At 35.3% G+C, this 22,079-nt stretch overlaps 1 protein-coding gene across 10 annotated transcripts in view; it reads left to right on the plus strand.

Moving 5' to 3' along the window:
• LOC115124084 (dedicator of cytokinesis protein 9-like) overlaps positions 1–17,616 on the plus strand; it is a 229,148-nt gene extending 211,532 nt beyond the window's left edge. For all 10 annotated transcript variants that reach the window (XM_065019375.1, XM_065019381.1, XM_065019383.1 and 7 more), the window contains 3 exons: positions 16,132–16,232; positions 16,634–16,772; positions 17,167–17,616. In XM_065019375.1, the coding sequence (XP_064875447.1) occupies positions 16,132–16,232; positions 16,634–16,772; positions 17,167–17,292 (366 nt within the window). In that variant the 3' untranslated portion in view covers positions 17,293–17,616. The remainder of the gene's footprint in view (positions 1–16,131; positions 16,233–16,633; positions 16,773–17,166) is intronic.
• The last annotated feature ends 4,463 nt before the right edge of the window (positions 17,617–22,079 follow it).

Consider the following 22,079-nt stretch of genomic DNA (forward strand, 5'->3'; position numbering starts at 1 on the left):
ACTTGTTCTGTATGGTAAATATATCCCTCAACTTGTTCTGTATGGTGAATATATCCCTCAACTTGTTCTGTATGGTAAATATATCCCTCAACTTGTTCTGCATTATCAATATATCCCTCAACTTGTTCTATATGGTAAATATATCCCTCAACTTGTTCTGTATGGTAAATATATCCCTCAACTTGTTCTGCATTATCAATATATCCAACTTGTTCTGTATGGTAAATATATCAACTTGTATCCCTGTTCTGTATGGTAAATATATCCCTCAACTTGTTCTGTATGGTAAATATATCCCTCAACTTGTTCTGTATGGTAAATATATCCCTCAACTTGTTCTGTAAATGGTATCCCTCAATATATCCCTCAACTTGTTCTGTATGGCAAATATATCCCTCAACTTGTTCTGTATGGTAAATATATCCCTCAACTTGGTCTGCATTATCAATATATCCCTCAACTTGTTCTGTATGGTAAATATATCCCTCAACTTGTTCTGTATGGTAAATATATCCCTCAACTTGTTCTGTATGGTAAATATATCCCTCAACTTGTTCTGTATGGCAAATATATCCCTCAACTTGTTCTGCATTATCAATATATCCCTCAACTTGTTCTGTATGGTAAATATATCCTCAACTTGTTCTGTATGGTAAATATATCCCTCAACTTGTTTTGTATGGTAAATATATCCCTCAACTTGTTCTGTATGGTAAATATATCCCTCAACTTGTTCTGTATGGTAAATATATCCCTGTTCTGCATTATCAATATATCCCTCAACTTGTTCATATCCCTCAACTTGTTCTGTATGGTAAATATATCCCTCAACTTGTTCTGTATGGTAAATATATCCCTCAACTTGTTCTGTATGGTAAATATATCCCTCAACTTGTTCTGTATGGTAAATATATCCCTCAAATTATCAATATATCCCTCAACTTGTTCTGTATGGTAAATATATCCCTCAACTTGTTCTGTATGGTAAATATATCCCTCAACTTGTTCTGCATTATCAATATATCCCTCAACTTGTTCTGTATGGTAAATATATCCCTCAACTTGTTCTGTATGGTAAATATATCCCTCAACTTGTTCTGTATGGTAAATATATCCCTCAACTTGTTCTGTATGGTAAATATATCCCTCAACTTGTTCTGTATGGTAAATATATCCCTCAACTTGTTCTGCATTATCAATATATCCCTCAACTTGTTCTGTATGGTAAATATATCCCTCAACTTGTTCTGTATGGTAAATATATCCCTCAACTTGTTCTGCATTATCAATATATCCCTCAACTTGTTCTGTATGGTAAATATATCCCTCAACTTGTTCTGTATGGCAAATATATCCCTCAACTTGTTCTGTATGGTAAATATATCCCTCAACTTGTTCTGCATTATCAATATATCCCTCAACTTGTTCTGTATGGTAAATATATCCCTCAACTTGTTCTGTATGGTAAATATATCCCTCAACTTGTTCTGTATGGTAAATATATCCCTCAACTTGTTCTGTATGGTAAATATATCCCTCAACTTGTTCTGTATGGTAAATATATCCCTCAACTTGTTCTTATCAATTATCAATATATCCCTCAACTTGTTCTGTATGGTAAATATATCCCTCAACTTGTTTGTTCTGTATGGTAAATATATCCCTCAACTTGTTCTGCATTATCAATATATCCCTCAACTTGTTCTGTATGGTAAATATATCCCTCAACTTGTTCTGTATGGTAAATATATCCCTCAACTTGTTCTGTATGGTAAATATATCCCTCAACTTGTTCTGTATGGTGAATATATCCCTCAACTTGTTCTGTATGGTAAATATATCCCTCAACTTGTTCTGCATTATCAATATATCCCTCAACTTGTTCTATATGGTAAATATATCCCTCAACTTGTTCTGTATGGTAAATATATCCCTCAACTTGTTCTGCATTATCAATATATCCCTCAACTTGTTCTGTATGGTAAATATATCCCTCAACTTGTTCTGTATGGTAAATATATCCCTCAACTTGTTCTGTATGGTAAATATATCCCTCAACTTGTTCTGCATTATCAATATATCCCTCAACTTGTTCTGTATGGTAAATATATCCCTCAACTTGTTCTGTATGGTAAATATATCCCTCAACTTGTTCTGCATTATCAATATATCCCTCAACTTGTTCTGTATGGTAAATATATCCCTCAACTTGTTCTGTATGGTAAATATATCCCTCAACTTGTTCTGTATGGTAAATATATCCCTCAACTTGTTCTGTATGGTGAATATATCCCTCAACTTGTTCTGTATGGTAAATATATCCCTCAACTTGTTCTGCATTATCAATATATCCCTCAACTTGTTCTATATGGTAAATATATCCTCAACTTGTTCTGTATGGTAAATATATCCCTCAACTTGTTCTGCATTATCAATATATCCCTCAACTTGTTCTGTATGGTAAATATATCCTCAACTTGTTCTGTATGGTAAATATATCCCTCAACTTGTTCTGTATGGTAAATATATCCCTCAACTTGTTCTGTATGGCAAATATATCCCTCAACTTGGCAAATATATCCCTCAACTTGTTCTGTATGGTAAATATATCCCTCAACTTGGTCTGCATTATCAATATATCCCTCAACTTGTTCTGTATGGTAAATATATCCCTCAACTTGTTCTGTATGGTAAATATATCCCTCAACTTGTTCTGTATGGCAAATATATCCCTCAACTTGTTCTGTATGGTAAATATATCCCTCAACTTGTTCTGCATTATCAATATATCCCTCAACTTGTTCTGTATGGTAAATATATCCCTCAACTTGTTCTGCATTATCAATATATCCCTCAACTTGTTCTGTATGGTAAATATATCCCTCAACTTGTTCTGTATGGTAAATATATCCCTCAACTTGTTCTGTAAATTATCAAATATATCCCTCAACTTGTTCTGTATGGTAAATATATCCCTCAACTTGTTCTGTATGGTAAATATATCCCTCAACTTGTTCTGCATTATCAATATATCAATATATCCCTCAACTTGTTCTGTATGGTAAATATATCCCTCAACTTGTTCTGTATGGTAAATATATCCCTCAACTTGTTCTGTCAATGGTAAATATATCCCTCAACTTGTTCTGTATGGTGAATATATCCCTCAACTTGTTCTGTATGGTAAATATATCCCTCAACTTGTTCTGCATTATCAATATATCCCTCAACTTGTTCTGTATGGTAAATATATCCCTCAACTTGTTCTGTATGGTAAATATATCAACCTCAACTTGTTCTGTATGGTAAATATATCCCTCAACTTGTTCTGTATGGTAAATATATCCCTCAACTTGTTCTGCATTATCAATATATCCCTCAACTTGTTCTGTATGGTAAATATATCCCTCAACTTGTTCTGTATGGTAAATATATCCCTCAACTTGTTCTGCATTATCAATATATCCCTCAACTTGTTCTGTATGGTAAATATATCCCTCAACTTGTTCTGTATGGTAAATATATCCCTCAACTTGTTCTGTATGGTAAATATATCCCTCAACTTGTTCTGTATGGTGAATATATCCCTCAACTTGTTCTGTATGGTAAATATATCCCTCAACTTGTTCTGCATTATCAATATATCCCTCAACTTGTTCTATATGGTAAATATATCCCTCAACTTGTTCTGTATGGTAAATATATCCCTCAACTTGTTCTGCATTATCAATATATCCCTCAACTTGTTCTGTATGGTAAATATATCCCTCAACTTGTTCTGTATGGTAAATATATCCCTCAACTTGTTCTGTATGGTAAATATATCCCTCAACTTGTTCTGTATGGTAAATATATCCCTCAACTTGTTCTGTATGGCAAATATATCCCTCAACTTGTTCTGTATGGTAAATATATCCCTCAACTTGGTCTGCATTATCAATATATCCCTCAACTTGTTCTGTATGGTAAATATATCCCTCAACTTGTTCTGTATGGTAAATATATCCCTCAACTTGTTCTGTATGGCAAATATATCCCTCAACTTGTTCTGTATGGTAAATATATCCCTCAACTTGTTCTGCATTATCAATATATCCCTCAACTTGTTCTGTATGGTAAATATATCCCTCAACTTGTTCTGTATGGTAAATATATCCCTCAACTTGTTTTGTATGGTAAATATATCCCTCAACTTGTTCTGTATGGTAAATATATCCCTCTATTTGTCCTGCATTATCAATATATCCCTCAACTTGTTCTGTATGGTAAATATATCCCTCAACTTGTTCTGTATGGTAAATATATCCCTCAACTTGTTCTGTATGGTAAATATATCCCTCAACTTGTTCTGTATGGCAAATATATCCCTCAACTTGTTCTGTATGGTAAATATATCCCTCAACTTGTTCTGCATTATCAATATATCCCTCAACTTGTTCTGTATGGTAAATATATCCCTCAACTTGTTCTGTATGGTAAATATATCCCTCAACTTGTTCTGTATGGTAAATATATCCCTCAACTTGTTCTGTATGGTAAATATATCCCTCAACTTGTTCTGTATGGTAAATATATCCCTCAACTTGTTCTGCATTATCAATATATCCCTCAACTTGTTCTGTATGGTAAATATATCCCTCAACTTGTTCTGTATGGTAAATATATCCCTCAACTTGTTCTGCATTATCAATATATCCCTCAACTTGTTCTGTATGGTAAATATATCCTTGTTCTCAACTTGTTCTGTATGGCAAATATATCCCTCAACTTGTTCTGTATGGTAAATATATCCCTCAACTTGTTCTGCATTATCAATATATCCCTCAACTTGTTCTGTATGGTAAATATATCCCTCAACTTGTTCTGTATGGTAAATATATCCCTCAACTTGTTCTGTATGGTAAATATATCCCTCAACTTGTTCTGTATGGTAAATATATCCCTCAACTTGTTCTGTATGGTAAATATATCCCTCAACTTGTTCTGCATTATCAATATATCCCTCAACTTGTTCTGTATGGTAAATATATCCCTCAACTTGTTCTGTATGGTAAATATATCCCTCAACTTGTTCTGCATTATCAATATATCCCTCAACTTGTTCTGTATGGTAAATATATCCCTCAACTTGTTCTGTATGGTAAATATATCCCTCAACTTGTTCTGTATGGTAAATATATCCCTCAACTTGTTCTGTATGGTGAATATATCCCTCAACTTGTTCTGTATGGTAAATATATCCCTCAACTTGTTCTGCATTATCAATATATCCCTCAACTTGTTCTATATGGTAAATATATCCCTCAACTTGTTCTGTATGGTAAATATATCCCTCAACTTGTTCTGCATTATCAATATATCCCTCAACTTGTTCTGTATGGTAAATATATCCCTCAACTTGTTCTGTATGGTAAATATATCCCTCAACTTGTTCTGTATTATCAATATAAACTTGTTCTATATCCCTCAACTTGTTCTGTAAATATATTATCAATATATCCCTCAACTTGTTCTGTATGGTAAATATATCCCTCAACTTGTTCTGTATGGTAAATATATCCCTCAACTTGTTCTGCATTATCAATATATCCTCAACTTGTTCTGTTCTATGGTAAATATATCCCTCAACTTGTTCTGTATGGTAAATATATCCCTCAACTTGTTCTGTATGGTAAATATATCCCTCAACTTGTTCTGTATGGTAAATATGAATATATCCTCAACTTGTTCTGTATGGTAAATATATCCCTCAACTTGTTCTGCATTATCAATATATCCCTCAACTTGTTCTATATGGTAAATATATCCCTCAACTTGTTCTGTATGGTAAATATATCCCTCAACTTGTTCTGCATTATCAATATATCCCTCAACTTGTTCTGTATGGTAAATATATCCCTCAACTTGTTCTGTATGGTAAATATATCCCTCAACTTGTTCTGTATGGTAAATATATCCCTCAACTTGTTCTGTATGGCAAATATATCCCTCAACTTGTTCTGTATGGTAAATATATCCCTCAACTTGTTCTGTATGATAAATATATCCCTCAACTTGTTCTGTATGGTAAATATATCCCTCAACTTGTTCTGTATGGTAAATATATCCCTCAACTTGTTCTGTATGGCAAATATATCCCTCAACTTGTTCTGTATGGTAAATATATCCTCAACTTGTTCTGCATGTATCAATATATCCTCAACTTGTTCTGTATGGTAAATATATCCCTCAACTTGTTCTGTATGGTAAATATATCCTCAACTTGTTCTGTATGGTAAATATATCCCTCAACTTGTTCTGCATTATCAATATATTCTGTATGGTAAATATATCCTCAACTCTATTTGTCCTCAACATTATCAATATATCCCTCAACTTGTTCTGTATGGTAAATATATCCCTCAACTTGTTCTGTATGGTAAATATATCCCTCAACTTGTTCTGTATGGTAAATATATCCCTCAACTTGTTCTGTATGGTAAATATATCCCTCAACTTGTTCTGTATGGTAAATATATCCCTCAACTTGTTCTGTATTATCATATATCCCTCAACTTTCTGTTGTTCTGTTCTGGTAAATATATCCTCAACTTGTTCTGTATGGTAAATATATCCCTCAACTTGTTCTGTATGGTAAATATATCCTCAACTTGTTCTGTATGGTAAATATATCCCTCAACTTGTTCTGCATTATCAATATATCCCTCAACTTGTTCTGTATGGTAAATATATCCCTCAACTTGTTCTGTATGGTAAATATATCCCTCAACTTGTTCTGCATTATCAATATATCCTCAACTTGTTCTGTATGGTAAATATATCCTCAACTTGTTCTGTATGGTAAATATATCCCTCAACTTGTTCTGTATGGTAAATATATCCCTCAACTTGTTCTGTATGGTGAATATATCCTCAACTTGTTCTGTATGGTAAATATATCCCTCAACTTGTTCTGCATTATCAATATATCCTCAACTTGTTCTATATGGTAAATATATCCCTCAACTTGTTCTGTATGGTAAATATATCCTCAACTTGTTCTGCATTATCAATATATCCCTCAACTTGTTCTGTATGGTAAATATATCCCTCAACTTGTTCTGTATGGTAAATATATCCCTCAACTTGTTCTGTATGGTAAATATATCCCTCAACTTGTTCTGTATGGCAAATATATCCCTCAACTTGTTCTGTATGGTAAATATATCCCTCAACTTGTTCTGCATTATCAATATATCCCTCAACTTGTTCTGTATGGTAAATATATCCTCAACTTAAATATATCCCTCAACTTGTTCTGTATGGTAAATATATCCCTCAACTTGTTCTGTATGGTAAATATATCCCTCAACTTGTTCTGTATTAAATATATCCCTCAACTTGTTCTGTATGGTAAATATATCCTCAACTTGTTCTGTATGGTAAATATATCCCTCAACTTGTTCTGTATGGTAAATATATCCCTCAATATATCAATATATCCTCAACTTGTTCTGTATGGTAAATATATCCCTCAACTTGTTCTGTATGGTAAATATATCCCTCAACTTGTTCTGTATGGTAAATATATCCCTCAACTTGTTCTGTATGGTAAATATATCCCTCAACTTGTTCTGTATGGTAAATATATCCCTCAACTTGTTCTGTATGGTAAATATATCCCTCAACTTGTTCTGTATGGTAAATATATCCCTCAACTTGTTCTGTAAATATATCCCTCAACTTGGCATTAAATATATCCCTCAACTTGTTCTATATGGTAAATATATCCTCAACTTGTTCTGTATGGTAAATATATCCCTCAACTTGTTCTGTAAATATATCCCTCAACTTGTTCTTATCAATATATCCCTCAACTTGTTCTGTATGGTAAATATATCCCTCAACTTGTTCTGTATGGTAAATATATCCCTCAACTTGTTCTGTATGGTAAATATATCCCTCAACTTGTTCTGCATTATCAATATATCCCTCAACTTGTTCTGTATGGTAAATATATCCCTCAACTTGTTCTGTATGGTAAATATATCCCTCAACTTGTTCTGTATGGTAAATATATCCCTCAACTTGTTCTGTATTAAATATATCCCTCAACTTGTTCTGTATGGTAAATATATCCCTCAACTTGTTCTGTATGGTAAATATATCCCTCAACTTGTTCTGTATGGTAAATATATCCTCAACTTGTTCTGTATGGTAAATATATCCCTCAACTTGTTCTGCATTATCAATATATCCCTCAACTTGTTCTATATGGTAAATATATCCCTCAACTTGTTCTGTATGGTAAATATATCCCTCAACTTGTTCTGCATTATCAATATATCCTCAACTTGTTCTGTATGGTAAATATATCCTCAACTTGTTCTGTATGGTAAATATATCCTCAACTTGTTCTGTATGGTAAATATATCCTCAACTTGTTCTGTATGGTAAATATATCCTCAACTTGTTCTGTATGGTAAATATATCCTCAATGCACTTATCTGTATGGTAAATATATCCCTCAACTTGTTCTGTATGGTAAATATATCCCTCAACTTGTTCTGTATGGTAAATATATCCCTCAACTTGTTCTGCATTATCAATATATCCCTCAACTTGTTCTGTATGGTAAATATATCCCTCAACTTGTTCTGTATGGTAAATATATCCCTCAACTTGTTCTGTATGGTAAATATATCCTCAACTTGTTCTGTATGGTAAATATATCCCTCAACTTGTTCTGTATGGTAAATATATCCCTCAACTTGTTCTGTATGGTAAATATATCCCTCAACTTGTTCTGTATGGTAAATATATCCTCAACTTGTTCTGTATGGTAAATATATCCCTCAACTTGTTCTGTATGGTAAATATATCCTCAACTTGTTCTGCATTATCAATATATCCCTCAACTTGTTCTGTATGGTAAATATATCCCTCAACTTGTTCTGTATGGTAAATATATCCCTCAACTTGTTCTGTATGGTAAATATATCCCTCAACTTGTTCTGTATGGTAAATATATCCTCAACTTGTTCTGTATGGTAAATATATCCTCAACTTGTTCTGTATTATCAATATATCCTCAACTTGTTCTGTATGGTAAATATATCCTCAACTTGTTCTGCATTATCAATATATCCCTCAACTTGTTCTGTATGGTAAATATATCCTCAACTTGTTCTGTATGGTAAATATATCCCTCAACTTGTTCTGTATGGTAAATATATCCCTCAACTTGTTCTGTATGGTAAATATATCCTCAACTTGTTCTGTATGGTAAATATATCCCTCAACTTGTTCTGCATTATCAATATATCCCTCAACTTGTTCTGTATGGTAAATATATCCTCAACTTGTTCTGTATGGTAAATATATCCCTCAACTTGTTCATGGTAAATATATTGTTCTGTATGGTAAATATATCCTCAACTTGTTCTGTATGGTAAATATATCCTCAACTTGTTCTGTATGGTAAATATATCCCTCAACTTGTTCTGCATTATGGTAAATATATCCCTCAACTTGTTCTGTATGGTAAATATATCTTGTTCCATTATCAACTTGTTCTGTATGGTAAATATATCCCTCAACTTGTTCTGTATGGTAAATATATCCCTCAACTTGTTCTGTATGGTAAATATATCCCTCAACTTGTTCTGTATGGTAAATATATCCCTCAACTTGTTCTGTATGGTAAATATATCCTCAACTTGTTCTGTATTAAATATATCCCTCAACTTATGGTAAATATATCCCTCAACTTGTTCTGTATGGTAAATATATCCCTCAACTTGTTCTGCATTATCAATATATCCCTCAACTTGTTCTGTCCCTCAATGGTAAATATATCCCTCAACTTATTCTGTATGGTAAATATATCCCTCAACTTGTTCTGTATGGTAAATATATCCCTCAACTTGTTCTGTATGGCAAATATATCCCTCAACTTGTTCTGTATGGTAAATATATCCCTCAACTTGTTCTTCATTATCAATATATCCCTCAACTTGTTCTGTATGGTAAATATATCCCTCAACTTGTTCTGTATGGTAAATATATCCCTCAACTTGTTCTGTATGGTAAATATATCCTCCCTCAACTTGTTCTGTATGGTAAATATATCCCTCAACTTGTTCTGTATGGTATCAATATATCCCTCAACTTGTTCTGTATGGTAAATATATCCCTCAACTTGTTCTGTATGGTAAATATATCCCTCAACTTGTTCTGTATGGTAAATATATCCCTCAACTTGTTCTGTATGGTAAATATATCCCTCAACTTGTTCTGCATTATCAATATATCCCTCAACTTGTTCTGTATGGTAAATATATCCCCCTTGTTCAACTTGTTCTGTATGGTAAATATATCCTCAACTTGTTCTGTATGGTAAATATATCCCTCAACTTGTTCTGTAAATATATCCTCATTATCAATATATAAATATATCCCTCAACTTGTTCTGTATGGTAAATATATCCCTCAACTTGTTCTGCATTATCAATATATCCCTCAACTTGTTCTGTATTATAAATATATCCCTCAACTTGTTCTGTATGGTAAATATATCCCTCAACTTGTTCTGTATGGTAAATATATCCCTCAACTTGTTCTGTATCAATATATCCCTCAACTTGTTCTGTATGGTAAATATATCCCTCAACTTGTTCTGTATGGTAAATATATCCCTCAACTTGTTCTGTATGGTAAATATATCCCTCAACTTGTTCTGTATGGTAAATATATCCCTCAACTTGTTCTGTATGGTAAATATATCCCTCAACTTGTTCTGCATTATTATCAATATATCCCTCAACTTGTTCTGTATGGTAAATATATCCCTCAACTTGTTCTGTATGGTAAATATATCCCTCAACTTGTTCTGCATTATCAATATATCCCTCAACTTGTTCTGTATGGTAAATATATCCCTCAACTTGTTCTGTATGGTAAATATATCCCTCAACTTGTTCTGTATGGTAAATATATCCCTCAACTTGTTCTGTATGGCAAATATATCCCTCAACTTGTTCTGTATGGTAAATATATCCCTCAACTTGTTCTGCATTATCAATATATCCCTCAACTTGTTCTGTATGGTAAATATATCCCTCAACTTGTTCTGTATCAATATATAACTTGTTCTGTATATATCCTCAACTTGTTCTGTATGGCAAATATATCCCTCAACTTGTTCTGTATGGTAAATATATCCCTCAACTTGTTCTGCAATATATTATCAATATATCCCTCAACTTGTTCTGTATGGTAAATATATCCCTCAACTTGTTCTGTATGGTAAATATATCCCTCAACTTGTTCTGTATGGTAAATATATCCCTCAACTTGTTCTGTATGGTAAATATATCCCTCAACTTGTTCTGTATGGTAAATTTCCCTCAACTGCATTATCAATATATCCCTCAACTTGTTCTGTATGGTAAATATATCCCTCAACTTGTTCTGTATGGTAAATATATCCCTCAACTTGTTCTGTATGGTAAATATATCCCTCAACTTGTTCTGTATGGTAAATATATCCCTCAACTTGTTCTGTATGGTAAATATATCCCTCAACTTGTTCTGCATTATCAATATATCCCTCAACTTGTTCTGTATGGTAAATATATCCCTCAACTTGTTCTGTATGGTAAATATATCCCTCAACTTGTTCTGTATGGTAAATATATCCCTCAACTTGTTCTGTATGGTAAATATATCCCTCAACTTGTTCTGCATTATCAATATATCCCTCAACTTGTTCTGTATGGTAAATATATCCCTCAACTTGTTCTGTATGGTAAATATATCCCTCAACTTGTTCTGCATTATCAATATATCCCTCAACTTGTTCTGTATGGTAAATAAATATCCCTCAACTTGTTCTGTATTATCAATATATCCCTCAAATATATCCCTCAACTTGTTCTGTATGGTAAATATATCCCTCAACTTGTTTGTATGGTAAATATATTCTGTATGGTAAATATATCCCTCAACTTGTTCTGTATGGTAAATATATCCCTCAACTTGTTCTGCATTATCAATATATCCCTCAACTTGTTCTATATGGTAAATATATCCCTCAACTTGTTCTGTATGGTAAATATATCCCTCAACTTGTTCTGGTAAATATATCCCTCAATTATCAATATATCCCTCAACTTGTTCTGTATGGTAAATATATCCCTCAACTTGTTCTGTATGGTAAATATATCCCTCAACTTGTTCTGTATGGTAAATATATCCCTCAACTTGTTCTGTATGGTAAATATCTCAACTCCCTCAACTTGTTCTGTATGGTAAATATATCCCTCAACTTGTTCTGCATTATCAATATATCCCTCAACTTGTTCTGTATGGTAAATATATCCCTCAACTTGTTCTGTATGGTAAATATATCCCTCAACTTGTTCTGTATGGTAAATATATCCCTCAACTTGTTCTGTATGGTAAATATATCCCTCAACTTGTTCTGTATGGTAAATATATCCCTCAACTTGTTCTTCATTATCAATATATCCCTCAACTTGTTCTGTATGGTAAATATATCCCTCAACTTGTTCTGTATGGTAAATATATCCCTCAACTTGTTCTGTATGGTAAATATATCCCTCAACTTGTTCTGTATGGTAAATATATCCCTCAACTTGTTCTGTATGGTAAATATATTCAACTTCTGTATGGTAAATATATCCCTCAACTTGTTCTGTATGGTAAATATATATCCCTCAACTTGTTCTGTATGGTAAATATATCCCTCAACTTGTTCTGTATGGTAAATATATCCCTCAACTTGTTCTGTATGGTAAATATATCCCTCAACTTGTTCTGTATGGTAAATATATCCCTCAACTTGTTCTGCATTATCAATATATTCAACTTGTTCTGTATGGTAAATATATCCCTCAACTTGTTCTGTAAATATATCCCTCAACTTGTTCTGTATGGTAAATATATACTTGTTCTGTATGGTAAATATATCCCTCAACTTGTTCTGTATGGTAAATATATCCCTCAACTTGTTCTGTATGGTAAATATATCCCTCAACTTGTTCTGTATGGCAAATATATCCCTCAACTTGTTCTGTATGGTAAATATATCCCTCAACTTGTTCTGCATTATCAATATATCCCTCAACTTGTTCTGTATGGTAAATATATCCCTCAACTTGTTCTGTTGTAAATATATTCTGTATGGTAAATATATCCCTCAACTTGTTCTGTATGGTAAATATATCCCTCAACTTGTTCTTGTTCTGTATGGTAAATATATCCCTCAACTTGTTCTGTATGGTAAATATATCCCTCAACTTGTTCTGGTAAATATATCCCTCAACTTGTTCTATTATCAATATATCCCTTGTTCAACTTGTTCTGTATGGTAAATATATCCCTCAACTTGTTCTGTATGGTAAATATATCCCTCAACTTGTTCTGCATTATCAATATATCCCTCAACGTAAATATGTTCAACTTGTTCTTCAACTTGTAAATATATCCCTCAACTTGTTCTGTATGGTAAATATATCCCTCAACTTGTTCTGTACTTGTTCTGTAAATATATCCCTCAACTTGTTCTGTATGGTAAATATATCCCTCAACTTGTTCTGTATGGTAAATATATCCCTCAACTTGTTCTGTAAATATATTACTTGTTCTGTATGGTAAATATATCCCTCAACTTGTTCTGTATGGTAAATATATCCCTCAACTTGTTCTGTATGGTAAATATATCCCTCAACTTGTTCTGCATTATCAATATATCCCTCAACTTGTTCTGTATGGTAAATATATCCCTCAACTTGTTCTGTATGGTAAATATATCCCTCAACTTGTTCTGTATGGTAAATATATCCCTCAACTTGTTCTGTATGGTAAATATATCCCTCAACTTGTTCTGTATGGTAAATATATCCCTCAACTTGTTCTGCATTATCAATATATCCCTCAACTTGTTCTGTATGGTAAATATATCCCTCAACTTGTTCTGTATGGTAAATATATCCCTCAACTTGTTCTGTATGGTAAATATATCCTCAACTTGTTCTGTATGGTAAATATATCCCTCAACTTGTTCCTCAACTTGTTCTGTATGGCAAATATATCCCTCAACTTGTTCTGTATGGTAAATATATCCCTCAACTTGTTCTGCATTATCAATATATCCCTCAACTTGTTCTGTATGGTAAATATATCCCTCAACTTGTTCTGTATGGTAAATATATCCCTCAACTTATCTGTATGGTAAATATATCAACTTGTTCTGTATGGTAAATATATCCCTCAACTTGTTCTGTATGGTAAATATATCCTCAACTTGTTCTGCATTATTATCAATATATCCCTCAACTTGTTCTGTATGGTAAATATATCCCTCAACTTGTTCTGTATGGTAAATATATCCCTCAACTTGTTCTGCATTATCAATATATCCCTCAACTTGTTCTGTTTGGTAAATATATCCCTCAACTTGTTCTGTATGGTAAATATATCCCTCAACTTGTTCTGTATGGTAAATATATCCCTCAACTTGTTCTGGTAAATATGTATGGTAAATATATCCCTCAACTTGTTCTGTCAATGGTATGGTAAATATATCCCTCAACTTGTTCTGCATTATCAATATATCCCTCAACTTGTTCTGTATGGTAAATATATCCCTCAACTTGTTCTGTATGGTAAATATATCCCTCAACTTGTTCTGTATGGTAAATATATCCCTCAACTTGTTCTGTATGGCAAATATATCCCAACTTGTTCTGTATGGTAAATATATCCCTCAATCCAATATATCCCTCAACTTGTTCTGTATGGTAAATATATCCCTCAACTTGTTCTGTATGGTAAATATATCCCTCAACTTGTTCTGTCAATGGTATGGTAAATATATCCCTCAACTTGTTCTGTATGGTAAATATATCCCTCAACTTGTTCTGTATGTTCTGTAAATATATCCCTCAACTTGTTCTGTATGGTAAATATATCCCTCAACTTGTTCTGTATGGTAAATATATCCCTCAACTTGTTCTGTCAATGATAAATATATCCCTCAACTTGTTAAATATATCCCTCAACTTGTTCTGTATGGTAAATATATCCCTCAACTTGTTCTGTATGGTAAATATATCCCTCAACTTGTTCTGTATGGTAAATATATCCCTCAACTTGTTCTGTATGGTAAATATATCCCTCAACTTGTTCTGTATGGCAAATATATCCCTCAACTTGTTCTGTATGGTAAATATATCCCTCAACTTGTTCTGTACTTGTTCTGGTAAATATATCCCTCAACTTGTTCTGTATGGTAAATAAATATCCCTCAACTTGTTCTGTATGGTAAATATATCCCTCAACTTGTTCTGTATGATAAATATATCCCTCAACTTGTTCTGTATGGTAAATATATCCCTCAACTTGTTCTGTATGGTAAATATATCCCTCAACTTGTTCTGTATGATAAATATATCCCTCAACTTGTTCTATATTATAAATATATCCCTCAACTTGTTCTGTATGGTAAATATATCCCTCAACTTGTTCTGTATGGTAAATATATCCCTCAACTTGTTCTGTATGGTAAATATATCCCTCAACGTGTTATATATGGTAAATATATCCCTCAACTTGTTCTGTATGGTAAATATATCCCTCAACTTGTTCTGTATGGTAAATATATCCCTCAACTTGTTCTGTATGGTAAATATATCCCTCAACTTGTTCTATGTGGTAAATATATTCCTCAACTTGTTCTGTATGGTAAATATATCCCTCAACTTGTTCTGTATGGTAAATATATCCCTCAACTTGTTATATATGGTAAATATATCCCTCAACTTGTTATGTATGGTAAATATATCCCTCAACTTGTTCTGTATGGTAAATATATCCCTCAACTTGTTATGTTTGGTAAATATATCCCTCAACTTGTTCTGTATGGTAAATATATCCCTCAACTTGTTCTATATGGTAAATATATCCCTCAACTTGTTCTGTGTGGTAAATATATCCCTCAACTTGTTCTGTATGGTAAATATATCCCTCAACTTGTTATATATGGTAAATATATCCCTCAACTTGTTCTATGTGGTAAAGACATCCCTCAACTTGAGAATCTAAAATAAATGTTCCTTTAATCTATAGGTAAATGCTGGTCCCCTCGCATATGCCCGAGCTTTCCTCGATGATGCCAGCACCAAGAAGTACCCTGACAACAAGGTCAAACAACTTAAAGAGGTCTTCAGGTGAGTTGCTAAAGTACACATTGTAAAATAGGATAGTACTTGACAGGAATATACATATGAAGTGGGTAAAACAGTATGTAAACATTATTAAAGGGGCCAGTGATCCATTTTTAAAGTGACCAGTGTTCCATGACTATTTACAGTACATAGGGAAGCAGGCTCTAAGGTGCAAGGTAGAGTAACCTGGTAGTTGCCATCTAGTTCAGGGCAGGGTACTGGACAGGGGCCAGCTAATGGTGACTATTTAACAGTCTGATGGCCTTGAGATAGAAGCTGTTTTTCAGTCTCTCGGTCCCAACTTTGATGCACCTGTACCGACCTCGCCTTCTGGATGGTAGTGGGGTGAACAGGCCGTGGCTCAGGTGGCTGATTATTTATGACACTGGCCTTTTGTGGAGCAGGCAGTTTGTGGAAGCGTGTGGCCATGGCCTGGGCATCAACGAGCGGCTGATTAAAGAGGACCAGCAGGAGTACCATGACGAGATGAAGGCCAACTACAGAGACCTGGCCAGAGAGCTGTCCGCCATCATGCACGAGCCAGTAAGCATGAGTTACCTACTATCGTAACTAACATTGGGATCCATCATTGTTTGTTCATCAGCCGTTTTTTGATTATTTGTAAATTTTGGAAGAATCTGTTGTGTTTGTTTTGATTGCAATACTGGTAAAACAGTTTAATTGGAGTATTATTATGAAAGTAATAGTTATAATTAGTAGGGCATTGGGATTTCGTAGTAATTTTATAATATTTCATGCTATTGTGATATTTGATAACCCCCTTTTCCCTCTGTTTGTCCTTTGTGCTGACATGAGCAGATTGGATGGTAAAACATCTCTGGACTTTATTACGTGTGATTCATTCTTACTAAGTTGTCGGAACGAATCATTTGTTCCTGTAACATTATCTTGAACACCCTCCGTCGCTCCCTTCCAGATCATTCCAGTGGAGGATGGCATGAAGAACGTTCTTCCAGACTCACTGCACATCTTCAACGTCATCAGTGGTACCCCCAGCGGCGCCACCATCGTGGGCCTGCCCAACTCCTCCTCTGTGGTGTGAGACCCACCGGATTGGCTGACTCCTGACCTCAAACGCTCTGTGCCAGCGCTGCCATGAGTGGCCATTTCCTGCTTTTCTGTTCTCCTTATCATCAAGTTTGCTTTTGGCTAAACTGAGACAATATTGATGTTCTGTTAATTTTCTCTCACACCTTCTCTGGCTTGTCCAATGGACCAGGACAAAGGATTGTGTTACACAGTTGTATAGAGTACAGTCACTCTGTGGAGGATGGGACCCGGGGCATTCATCCATGAGGATGGATGAACTAAAAGAATGCCACATGAACAGAGAGGGGGGGGTGACTTGAGGCATGGGGGGGGGGGGGGGGGGACTGGTGTAGCCTCCATCCTGACTGGGGTTCCTGTCTGTGGAGTGTTGGGGTTCCTGTCTGTGGTGTGTTGGGGTTCCTGTCTGTGGAGTGTTGGGGTTCCATGATTCATACAGTGGGAGGAAAAAGTATGTGAACCCTTTAGAATTACCTGGATTCCTGCATAAATTGGTCATACAATTTTATCTGATTTTCATCTAAGTCACAACAATAGACACACACAGTCTGCTTAAACTAATAACACACAAACAATTATAATTTGTCATGTCTTTATTGAACACACCATGTAAACATTCACAGTGCAGGTTGGAGAAAGTATGTGAACCCTTGGATTTAATAACTGGTTGACCCTCCTTTGGCAGCAATAACCTCAAACAAACGTTTTCTGTAGTTGTGGATCAGACCTGCACAACGGTCAGGAGGAATTTTGGACCATTCCTCTTTATAAAACTGTTTCAGTTCCACAATATTCTTGGGATGTCTGGTGTGAACCGCTCTCTTGAGGTCATGCCACAGCATCAGGACTGACTGGGCCACACCAGAAGGTCAGGACTCTGACTGGGCCACTCCAGAAGGTCAGGACTCTGACTGGGCCACTCCAGAAGGTCAGGACTCTGACTGGGCCACTCCAGAAGGTCAGGACTCTGACTGGGCCACTCCAGAAGGTCAGGACTCTGACTGGGCCACTCCAGAAGGTCAGGACTCTGACTGGGCCACTCAGATTGAGGTCAGGACTCTGACTGGGCCACTCCAGAAGGTCAGGACTGACTGGGCCACTCCAGAAGGTCAGGACTCTGACTGGGCCACTCCAGAAGGTCAGGACTGACTGGGCCACTCCAGAAGGTCAGGATTCTGACTGGGCCACTCAGATTGAGGTCAGGACTCTGACTGGGCCACTCCAGAAGGTCAGGACTCTGACTGGGCCACTCCAGAAGATCAGGACTCTGACTGGGCCACTCCAGAACGCATATTTTCTTCTGTTCAAGCCATTCTGTTGATGATTTACTTCTGTCTATTGGGTTGATGTCCTGTTGCATCACCTAACTTCTGTTGAGCTTCAATTGCCAGACAGCTAGCCTTACATTCTATTGCAAAATGTCTTGATAAACTTGGGAATTCATTTTTCCTTCGATATTAGCAGGCTGTCCAGGCCATGAGGCAACAAAGCAGCCCCAAATCATGATGCTCCCTCCACCATAGTTTACAGTTGGGATGAGGTTTTGGTGTTGGTGTGCTGTGCCTTTTTTTCTCCACACAGTGTTGTGTGTTCCTTCCAAACAACACAACTTTAGTTTCATCTGTCCACAGAATATTTTGCCAGTAGCGCTGTGGAACATCCAGGTGCTCTTTTGCAAACTTCAGACGTGCAACAATGTTTTTTTTGGACAGCAGTGTCTTCTTCCATGGTGTCCTCCCATGAATACCATTCTTGTTTAGTGTTTTATGTATTGTAGACTCGTCAACAGAGATGTTAGCATCTTACAGAGATTTCTGTAAAGTCTTTAGCTGACACTCTAGGATTCTTCTTAACCTCGTTGAGCATTCTGCTCTGTGCTCTTGCAGTCATCTTTGTATGACGGCCACTCCTAGGGAGAGGAGCAACAGTGCCGAACTTTCTCCATTTATAGACAATTTGTCTTACCGTGGACTGATGAACATCAAGGCCTTTAGAGATACTTTTGTAACCCTTTCCAGCTTTATGCAAGTTGACAAATGTTAATCTTAGGTCTTCTGTGATCTCTTTTGTTTGAGGCATGGGACACATCAGGCAATGCTTCTTGTGAATAGAAAACTCAAATTTTGTGAGTGTTTTTATAAGGCAAGGCAGCTCTAATCAACATCTCCAATCTAGTCTCATTGATTGGACTCCAGGTTAGCTGAGTCCTGACTTCAATTAGCTTTTGGAGAAGTCATTAGCCTAGGGGGGGGTTCACATACTTTTTACAACTTACACTGTGAATGTTTAAATTATGTATTCAATATAGACAAGAAAAATACAATAATTTGTGTGTTATTAGTTTAAGCACACTGTGTCTATTGTTGTGACTTAGATGAAAATCAGATCAAATTTTATGTCAAATTTATGCAGAAATCCAGGTAATTCAAAAGGGTTCACATACTTTTTCTTGCTACTGTATATGACATCACTGGTAGTGTTTCCTGTGGAGCCGTCCCCATAGGGATCCTTAAAGCGACAGAAATGTGCATGTGATGTCACTAGCCCTCATCAGCTTTCTGTCGTCTCATTTTGATCTCTGTTTGTTTCGATCATTTGTCTTCTACTCTGAACTCTTCAAGTGATTTTCTTTGTATTGATGTCTTGACGAACATTATAAACCAGGTGGTTTGAGCCCTGAATGCTGATTGGCTGAAAGCTGTGGTATATCAGACCATTTACCACGGCTATTTAAAAAAATATATATATGTTAGTAACCAGTTTATAATATCAATAAGGCACCTCAGGGGTTCGTGGTATATGGCCAATATAGCACGGCTAATGGCTGTATCCAGGCACTCCGTGTTGCGTCGTACATAAGAACAGCCCTTAGCCGAGGGAATATTGGCCATAAACTAGTCCCCTGAGGTGCCTTATTGCTTAAATATATGCTGCATAAATTGGCATTCATCTCTCTGTACATGTACACGAAGACGTGTTATATTTCTACAAAGCTGCAATTTATTGGGAAAATAGCCTCCTATGAAAAAGTTAGCATTCAACCTTAATCATTTAAATGTCTTAGAATGGGATTTCTTTTTTTTTTTATATTTAAATCCATTGCGTATAAGTATATTCCAAGCTGTTTATTCATGTATATAAAAAAGGAGTGCAATATTTGTATTTTGCAAGGTACAGTGTCTTGCTGTGTTGGGTTCAATAATACATTGTAAAGATTATGTTCATACTTCTTTTCAAAGCAATTCTAGTGTTTATTGACAGACCTACCATTTGAGTGTTTATTCAAATATTTAAAGAAATCGTTTTATATTTGGGAAGCAATGGGGTTTTTAATTTTTTTTTCTGCTGTAAACAGAAATGTTCTCTAATGCTTTTCTTTTCAATAAAATTCACTCATTCCTCTTCACTTCTACCTTGGGATTTCCTAATCAACTTTGTTTGTTTATTGTCCAATAATTGTACAACCGCCCTAGATATGGAATGTTTGGTTCTAAACCATATTGATGGGATTAGAGAAGCTAGTTGACTGTTTGGTTCTAAACCATATTGATGGGATTAGAGAAACTAGTTGACTGTTTGGTTCTAAACCATATTGATGGGATTAGAGAAGCTAGTTGACTGTTTGGTTCTAAACTATATTGATGGGATTAGAGAAGCTAGTTGACTGTTTGGTTCTAAACTATATTGATGGGATTAGAGAAGCTAGTTGACTGTTTGGTTCTAAACCATATTGATGGGATTAGAGAAGCTAGTTGACTGTTTGGTTCTAAACCATATTGATGGGATTAGAGAAGCTAGTTGACTGTTTGGTTCTAAACCATATTGATGGGATTAGAGAAGCTAGTTGACTGTTTGGTTCTAAACCATATTGATGGGAGTATAGGTCAAACACATAAATGTAATCCTAATCTTATTTTATCTGCAGGACGTGGAAACAGCACAGAAGATTTCCTTTATGGCCCCCACCTCCTTCAATCATGAGGCCCTAAATGGAACAATAAAACAGAATTGGTATAGCATGTTACATTGAGAGTTTACAGCTGTTTGCCCCGGTGTCATGTGGCTGCCGTGTTGACTTTCCTCTGGCCTTGTAGTATCTTTTTATATGTATTAAGAGAGAGCCATATCAAAAGAAGTGGTGGGGCAGAGAGGTAGAGGTGGAGGTGGTTGAGGAGTTCATCGGAAACTACATGCATGACCTTGATGGGTTGGTCATAATGTCTGCAAAAGTCGTGAACGACTATATATAACAAATACAGCATATCATTTCACTCCTCTACCTTGACCTCCCCCTTGTCCTTTACCTTATAAACCACCTCTACCTCCCCCACAATCATATTTTTCTTCAATTACCAAGTTGGGGTTAGTGGGGCCCCTCAACAGTCTTTGTTTTAAACGGGCCACCAAATCGCTAAGTCCCCTGCAGTAGGCCTATCAAGAGCACTCTCTCTGAGGTGAATTAACTCAGACTGCTGAAGTGATGTATAGCGAGCGCTCTCAGACTTGTCTGTCAACCAAAAGCTATTGTAATGTTTTACAATACATACAAGTCCATTGTAATGACGTGTCATAAATCCTAAACAAATATATATATATTTGAACTTTTTTCATCAGTCACTGAGACTTAACCTACCTCTCTCTCTCCAATATGTTTCTTCTCACAACAAGTCTATTTCTGAGGGGAAGACACAGGGGCAGCTGATTGGCAGATAATTAAGGTATTCATATATTCAAAACCCATACCAGGAAGTTTAGTAATAAGAGACAACTCAAGTCATATCA

Source organism: Oncorhynchus nerka, linkage group LG1, assembly GCF_034236695.1.
Source record: "Oncorhynchus nerka isolate Pitt River linkage group LG1, Oner_Uvic_2.0, whole genome shotgun sequence".
Taxonomy (NCBI): domain Eukaryota; kingdom Metazoa; phylum Chordata; class Actinopteri; order Salmoniformes; family Salmonidae; genus Oncorhynchus; species Oncorhynchus nerka.